Raw genomic sequence first — 8,253 nt, 5'->3', positions numbered from 1 at the left:
AAATTACACAAGTAAACGGCTGCAGGGTTTCCAGATTACTGTGCTCTTCTGTGTGTGTGTGTGTGTGTGTGTGTGTGTGTGTGTGTGTGTGTGTGTGTGTGTGTGTGTGTGTGTGTGTGTGTGTGTGTGTGTGTGGTGAGCTGTCAGAAGAGATCTGGTGAGAGTGGGCTAATTGGAGTTAATTCACCATCTGTCTGTGTGAGCCAGCAGACAGGGTCATTAGCAGAGACAAGTCCAGCCACAGGGGAGGCCGAGAGGGGAATCACCATCCCTCACTTTCTCTCCCTCTGTCTTTAGTTTTCCTTTTCCTTCCTGTCGACCAAGTCGTCTCTTGGCTCCATCTCTCTGTCTTCATGTCTGTTTGATCCTCCTTCATCACATTTTTCAGATCCTGTTGTCTAAATTTGCAGTGCACAGACTTAAGAAAACATTTTTTTTTCATTCTTTGTTTGACATACTGATTCTGCTTATATGCAAAATATTGCTTGAAGCGGTGATGATCTATGTACTTGGGTGTAGAGTTATCCGTGAGAGAGCTCTTTTTCTTTTTATTCACTATTTTGTCAGATCAGCGCTGCCCTCTGCTGGCCAGATGTGTGCCTGAGATCACAGCGCTGAGAAAACTTTAAATTTGAAAGACAAATGTTCAAAATTGGCTGTTTTTATTCTGACCATTTAATTGATCCTTCTTACACAGACGTGATATTTGCCTTCGTTTCTCCCAGAGCAGGCAGTCAGCAGACCAGTCTAGGCCCCTCTCCATCTTTATGTGGTCTTGTATACCATAACTAGCCCAGTGTACATGCCACACCAGTAAAATACTCAATCAATCAATTAATCAATCAATCAGTTTGAATCAATCAGGCTACAACTCAAAGAATTTTCTCCATTGTGCTTGACAGATATTTTTGTACAATATTTGTCATAAATTTTTGCCTTTGTGAATTTTAAAAGTTTTCATTCAAAGGCACCAGATTCTTCTCAAGAGGAATCCAACTCTAAAGTGAAAAACAGCACAGGGGTTTGAAAGTATGGTCCTGCTTACTGTTATAAATCAAAAATTGTTTAGTTTTTTGTGTCTGTTGCACGGGATCTTTCATATTTTATATCCACATCTTGTACTCACCAACTCTGCAGTACTTTATGTTTATCAGAAGCATTAACATTTATGAGTGTATGGGGATTTTGGCTTCACACACTAAACTGCATAAATCCAATGCAACAAAAATATGTTTATAAAATGTTGCAAATTTCATGGTTGACAATTGTAAAACAATATAAGTTCTAATGTTCAAAATAACTACAATTAAAATCTGATCTGATTTGTCTGCCAATGGTCAATACCTTAAAGTGCTCATATTATGCTCATTTTCAGGTTCATAATTGTATTTAGAACACCATATATTTGTTGTACTGCACATTGCTGCAGCTCCTCTTTTCCCCCTGTGTGTTGAGCTCTCTGTTTTAGCTACAGAGTGAGGCATCTCACTTCTGTTCCATCTTTGTTGGGAGTTGCACATGCGCAGTAGCTAGGTAAGGACTACTAGCTAATCAGAAGCAGAGTATGAGGGCGTGCCACGCTAGCAGCTAGGCGAGCATTATAACGTGTTACAAAGTGACGCACGTTTGTCACTGAAGTAAAGGCTGGACTACAATAGAGCTGTTTGGAGCAGTTTGGGAACAGTGTTTTCTGTTGGAGATGGTAAGTGCCTTTGGGGGGGCCTTTGGGATTTTTCACTTTGTAAACTTATAACATGCACAAAAAAGATATAAAACACAATAAAGGAAGGGGAAAAAGCCGAAAAAGCATAATATGAGCACTTAAATCCACAACATTAATACTGCATAAAGCAGGTAAAATATGATTATATTCTCATTCTCAGCATCTTTTGATAATCTACATGTGTACTATACTGTAACTAGCGATTATTTGCATAGTCAATCTGTTGATTATTTTTTTTGATTAACTGATTAGTTGTTTGGTCTATAACATGTAAAAAATGACAATCAGGGGCACCCAGAAAGCTCAGTTGGTAGAACGGGTGCCCATATATAGAGGTTTACTCCTCGATGCAGCGGGCCCGGGTTCGACTCTGACCTGCGGCCCTTTGCTGCATGTCATTCCCCCTCTCTCTCTCCCCTTTCATTTCTTCATCTGTCCTGTCAATAAAGGCCTAAAAATGCCCAAAAAATAATCTTAAAAAAAAAAAAATGACAATCACTGTTTCCCAAAGCCCAAGATAACATCCTGAAATGTTCAAATTTCTCGACAACTCAAAGATATTTAGTTTACTGTCATAGAGGAGTAAAGAAACTAGAAAATATTCACATTTAAGAAGCTGGAATCAGAGAACTTTTTTTCATAAACAATAAATCAAACCGATTTATCGATTATCAAAATAGTTACCGATTATTTTAATGGTTGACAACAAATCGATTAAACTATACAGCTCCAATGTGTACTGACGAATGATAACCTCTTCTCTATACAAGAGAACATTTATACATGATTATTCTGATTGGTGTTTCTATTAAAATTTGGGATTCTTTCTGGCTTTGTGATTCCTTTTGTTTTGAGCAGTCTCTGGCTCCTTGCAAAAGCTCTGAACTAAAAAGCTTTAGAGACCTACGTGGTGTTGAAGGATTCAGGAGCCCTGAAACATGCCAGGAATTGTAGGTATTTATTGTTTCAGGGCCCCAAGTGAGCTGTCGTCAGGGGGGGGCCCAGGATTTCTAGCAGTGCCCCTAAAGATCAAAGGTGATTCTAAGGTCAGATTGATTGGAACTATCATTGCTTGTACTGCTACACAGACACAGTGTGGAAGTTTACGCAATCAAATATACAATACAAACTGGTCATGAGACTGAGAGTTATGTTCACGTAAATTGTATTATGTTTTTAGACAAATGAAGATCTAATGTTGTCTCCACACCATCCCAAGGTAAAAAAAAACGCATGCCACAGTTTTTTTATTATTATTATTTTTTACTTTATTTATTTTATGATTTAAAAAAGGAACCACAACACTAACCAGAAGTCATTACATAGGCTGACATTAAGAATTACCGAGGATAAAAAACACAATAAAGTCCAAAGGCTTATTTCCATTGTGGACCATAAGTAAAACACATATTAAGCCACAAGATAAAACAGCACAACAAAACAACAAGTGCAGACAATAAAATCAACATCTACTTGTCAGAAATGCATATTGGTCAAACAAAACAAAAACAAAAGAGGGATATTATTATATTAAGACATAAATATTTATATATGTATATACATACATACACATATATAATGGTCTATACAACAATGAAACACAAAAGAAATAGTTCAAATTAGTTCATTCAAAATACAAAATATGGTAGGAGTAAAATAGGCCTTTTTCACAGCAGACTTGTTATTGAAGAAAAATCACAGGTGTTACTGATAACATTAACAAAGGTTATGTTCTTTTAAAGTGTCCCAGTAAGTCGTGAAAGTGTGACAGTGAGGCAGCATGCACAATACCAGGACCCTGAAACTGAAGCAGCTAAATGGAATTCAACCATCATTCATTTCATTATTCGCACATGTGCATTTCCTACTGTGACATGTCAAATAGGCTCCATTGCATTAGATAGCATTTATTGTGCACAATTGTGTTCACCTTTTCTTCATCTCTGTTACTGTTCATTTGTAAACCAGTTAAATGCTTAGTGTGAACTTTCAGGACCCAGGTATCTCTAAGACATCCTGCCTCTCTTGAACTGTACACACTGAACCACCAACAATCATTGTAAAGCACCGGCTGTGTGTCCTCCTAGCAGCCAGAGGTGACCAGGTCAGTGAATGCCTCGCTGCAGTAACTCCAAGCTTCCTGCCAGGTCAAAGACATTTACACCAAATTACCAGAAGAGGGAGACAGGTGACACAGGTTGATGCTGGATGTGTGACTAATTGTAAAAGGTTGTACAATATTTAGGATGAGGACTCATAGAAACTGTGTGTTCAGCTTGCATCTGGAGGATGAGGCAGCCTCTCTGGTCCTTGAAAAGCTTCCAACAATAAATAAGGTTACATGGCTCCTGATTTCAAGGAGAATATATCTTATATCTTATATCAAGGGAATACACATCAGTGTCAATTAATGATGTATCAACTAAAATATATGTTATAATCACGTATTTTAATCTAGTCAAATTTGGTGTAGGCCTAGATATTCTCAACACTGTATATATATATATATATTTAACAGAATATTTAACCTTAAATAATTTCATAATTTGTGGAAAAGCACACAACTGATGTAGAAAGAAAGTCCTTTTGGATTTTCATCCCGAATTGCTCAAATACATTTCTAAGATGTTCTTTGTGTGTATGTCAACTTTTATATGTTATCCTACTTGTCATGTATTACCAGTAGAATACATCCAACACCTATTTTTTTTGCCGTTGTTTGGGTTCCATTTAAATAATTTGCTGCCAAAATTATTGTTAAGAAAAATAAGAAACTTGGGGTAAAACATCAAGAAATACAAACTGGTTGGTTGGTTGACACTAGGGATAAGAATACTTTTTGATAATGTAATGGTCTGAGAACATTTGGTCAACTGAGTGGTTAAAGGCTGATTATATGTTAATAATGCATGTTCTAACAATAAATTAACGTTAATTTACTGATGATTTTTTAGGATTTAGGAAATCACATGAGCAGCTATGGCTCTTTAGTACTTTGCTCCTGTATAGTAACTTAAAGTAGCCTACCTCTCATACTATACACAGTAGGCTGTATTCCAATATTCAAATTTGACCTGATGTTTGTTTGTCCAGATGTTGTTTCACAAATATGTTTTTAAGCTTTATGCCTATGTGGATTTGTTTTCTGTAGACTGTGTGTGTGTGTATATATAATGTTAAGTGTCAGCATACAGTTAGCCAAAAACTGTGTAACCTTTCCTTGTACTTATAACTAATAGCCTACCTATTTGTTGTTGTTCTTTTCTTTACAAAACCTAACCTACAATGTAATTGCGCCTGGTTTCAGTACCTACAAACAAACACAACGATACTTATTTCTTCCACTATGAGCCGCTGGCCAATGGCTTAGCTCACGCTAAGCCAATAGAGCTGGTTTATTCATCTGTAGCGATCCGGGACGGGATGCTCCTCCGACGCTGCTGGAATGCCTCGGTTAGTAAAGAAGCTTGGCAGTTACCTTTGTACGAACAAACAGCTTTGTTGAGGAAAGTTTCTGCAAGTTCTTGGATACGCTTTGCGATGAGCTGGAGTAACTGATAGGTTGTTTTGGACAGCTTGGACGGGGATCTTGTTCGGCTTTTCACAAGTTTAGACAGCTAGCTAGCTAAAACGCTACGCCGAGGTTTGCTAACGTTAGCGTAACAGCGTTAGCCTACCCTGCTAGGTAAATATTACGACTGCCTTCGGAGTTTCCTATATCTGCGTCCACGTTGTCAACATAAGACCCGTGGCGTTAGTGCTCCTTTTGTACCATAATTGTATTGAATGAAATATTAAGCTTCGCTCCTACGAGATGGGTGGGTTTTTGTTACGTTACACACAAAGCTAACTGGCTATAGTTAGCCTGTACGTATGATAGCGGACATTAGCTAACGTTGCCGAGCCAGCCAGCAACTTCGGCAGTAGAGTTTCGGCGAGCTAACCACGACAGTACTGTCGCCCACAATCAACCTCTGCTGCTGAAAGCAGTCAACCTGCAGTGATGTTTGAAATGGAGACACACATATCGTGCCTTTTCCCGGAGATCCTGGCCATTATTTTCAGTTATCTGGACGTTAAAGACAAAGGAAGAGTAGCCCAAGTGTGCGCGGCCTGGAGAGACGCGTCCTACCACAAGTCGGTGTGGAGGGGGGTGGAAGCCAAGCTACATCTGCGGCGAGCAAACCCGTCTCTTTTCCCCAGTCTGCAGACCAGAGGAATCAAAAAAGTTCAGATTCTCAGCTTAAGACGAAGTCTGAGCTACGTGATTCAAGGGATGCCGCACATCGAAAGCCTGAACTTGTGTGGATGTTTCAACCTCACAGACAACGGACTCGGACATGCCTTTGTGCAGGACATCCCATCCCTGCGGGTGCTGAACCTCAGTCTTTGTAAACAGATCACTGACTCCAGCCTGGGCAGGATTGCCCAGTACCTTAAAAACCTAGAGGTGCTTGAACTTGGGGGATGCAGCAACATCACAAACACCGGCCTGTTGCTCATTGCCTGGGGACTGCACAGACTTAAGAGCCTTAACCTGCGCAGCTGCAGGCATGTGTCCGATGTGGGCATTGGACACCTGTCTGGCATGACCCGCAGCGCAGCAGAAGGCTGCCTGTCTCTGGAGAAGTTAACCTTGCAGGACTGCCAGAAGCTGACTGACCTTTCTCTCAAACATGTCTCAAAGGGCCTAAACAAGCTCAAAGTGCTCAACCTCAGCTTCTGTGGAGGGATATCAGATGCAGGGATGATCCACCTGTCGCATATGACCCATCTGTGCAGCCTGAACCTGCGGTCGTGTGATAACATCAGTGATACAGGGATAATGCATCTGGCCATGGGCTCCCTCCGGCTGTCTGGACTCGATGTCTCCTTCTGTGACAAGATCGGAGACCAGAGCCTGGCTTACATCGCCCAGGGGTTGTACCAGCTCAAGTCCCTCTCTCTTTGCTCCTGCCATATCAGTGATGATGGCATTAACAGGATGGTACGCCAGATGCACGAGCTCAAGACTCTCAACATTGGACAGTGTGTGAGGATCACAGACAAAGGGTTGGAGTTGATAGCTGATCACCTCACCCAGCTGACAGGGATTGATCTGTACGGTTGTACTAAGATCACCAAGAGGGGTCTGGAGAGGATAACACAACTCCCGTGCCTTAAAGTGTTAAACCTGGGACTGTGGCAGATGACTGAGAGTGAGAGAGTGAGGTGAAATCTCTTATTTAGTATACATGTGCTTCACTGTGTATAGTGCTCAGTTGTGTACTGAAAGGGACTGCCTGTATCCACTCTTAATCTTACATTCTATACTGTGACTAAAAACAAGGAGATGGACTCAGCATTGATCACTGGAATATTGTTCACCTCCGCTGCAATACTCCACTCTAAGTTTCAGTCTTATGCTCTCTTTTGATGTGCATTGTTTAATCTCAGCCTGTGTACAGTTCTTACTATCTAGCTACCTCACCCATCAAACACAGGAGTGCCTACAATCGCTGAATACTAGATTACATTGCATATTTTTATGACTCACGTACCAATGGAGATTTCGATATTTAAAAAAATAAATAATCTCATTGCAGAATAATAGCTAGTAGGCATTTTAACTCTTAACAGAAAGGCAAATTTTGATAGTCTTTTTTTGGCTGATGGATTTTTAACTTGTGTAACCAATATGTTTTGTATGGAGTGACTGTTGACAAAATTGTACTTCAAATTGAAGTGGGTGGATCTCTCCTGTCCGTCTGTCTGTTTTTGTTTACCTGTGTATAGTTGGCTATGTTTCATATTCCTGAGGAAATAAGTATGTATCAGATGTTCCAGTATGCTACTCTGTCAAAGGTTCATCAACACAACTACAGTAAGGTGTAGTAATTAACAGCTGCCAAGGCTATATGCAATACCTTAAAACTGTTTTATCAGTGGTTTTTCTCCTGAGGAGCTTCCATCGATAGTGTCAGAGTATTTGTTTAAAAAAAAAAAAGCAGTAATTTAAGATTGTTTTATATTCATACAGTAGTGATATTTATGAATAAAGATGGCAAATATGTTTCAGCTTTGTGTTTTACCTGTAGAATTTGTAACAGTTTTACCAACTATTTAAATGTATGTTAAGGGTTGTGCAGTTAGGGCACCACTTGGGGCACCATCTGCATCCAACATCTTTCATCTGTAAAACAAGTCTTAATACCAAAGTTTTTTTTTTTAGGTATACGCTGCACAAGATAATCAGAAGAATGCCTTTTTGATCCTTTGTATCACAGTATCACAGTCTACCACTAAATCAAATCTAGAGTGATTTATATGATTTAGATATCTTAATTCCACAGCAGAATACCAATTCAATGTGTGCAGCTGAAGGGAATTCAGTCACACCTCAAACCTTTTAACAAACTGGCAATTAAACATTAGATAATGTTTGAGCATTTATGTTAAATGGAAAAAAAAAGGTCTGCTGTGGAGAAATGTATTTAAACTTGGAGAACTAAGTGCAGTTCCTATTGGATCCCACTGGCTCTAGGAAAAAC

The 8,253-nt window shown here is 39.6% G+C and overlaps 1 protein-coding gene across 1 annotated transcript; it reads left to right on the top strand.

Annotated features, from left to right (window-relative positions):
- The first annotated feature begins 5,110 nt into the window (after positions 1-5,110).
- On the top strand, positions 5,111-7,780 carry LOC144522027 (F-box/LRR-repeat protein 14-like). The gene has a single exon (XM_078256779.1). The coding sequence runs from the start codon at positions 5,727-5,729 to the stop codon at positions 6,936-6,938; it is 1,212 nt and encodes a 403-aa protein (XP_078112905.1). The 5' UTR covers positions 5,111-5,726; the 3' UTR covers positions 6,939-7,780.
- Positions 7,781-8,253: the final 473 nt, after the last annotated feature.

Source organism: Sander vitreus, chromosome 8 (assembly GCF_031162955.1).
Source record: "Sander vitreus isolate 19-12246 chromosome 8, sanVit1, whole genome shotgun sequence".
In the NCBI taxonomy this organism is placed as follows: domain Eukaryota; kingdom Metazoa; phylum Chordata; class Actinopteri; order Perciformes; family Percidae; genus Sander; species Sander vitreus.
Note: the sequence above shows the minus strand (reverse complement) of the source record. Positions and strands in the feature narration are given on the sequence as shown.

Bases quoted from the DNA above. Each gene is read 5' to 3' on its own strand.
- LOC144522027 (XM_078256779.1), top strand. From the start codon at position 5,727: ATGTTTGAAATGGAGACACACATATCGTGCCTTTTCCCGGAGATCCTG.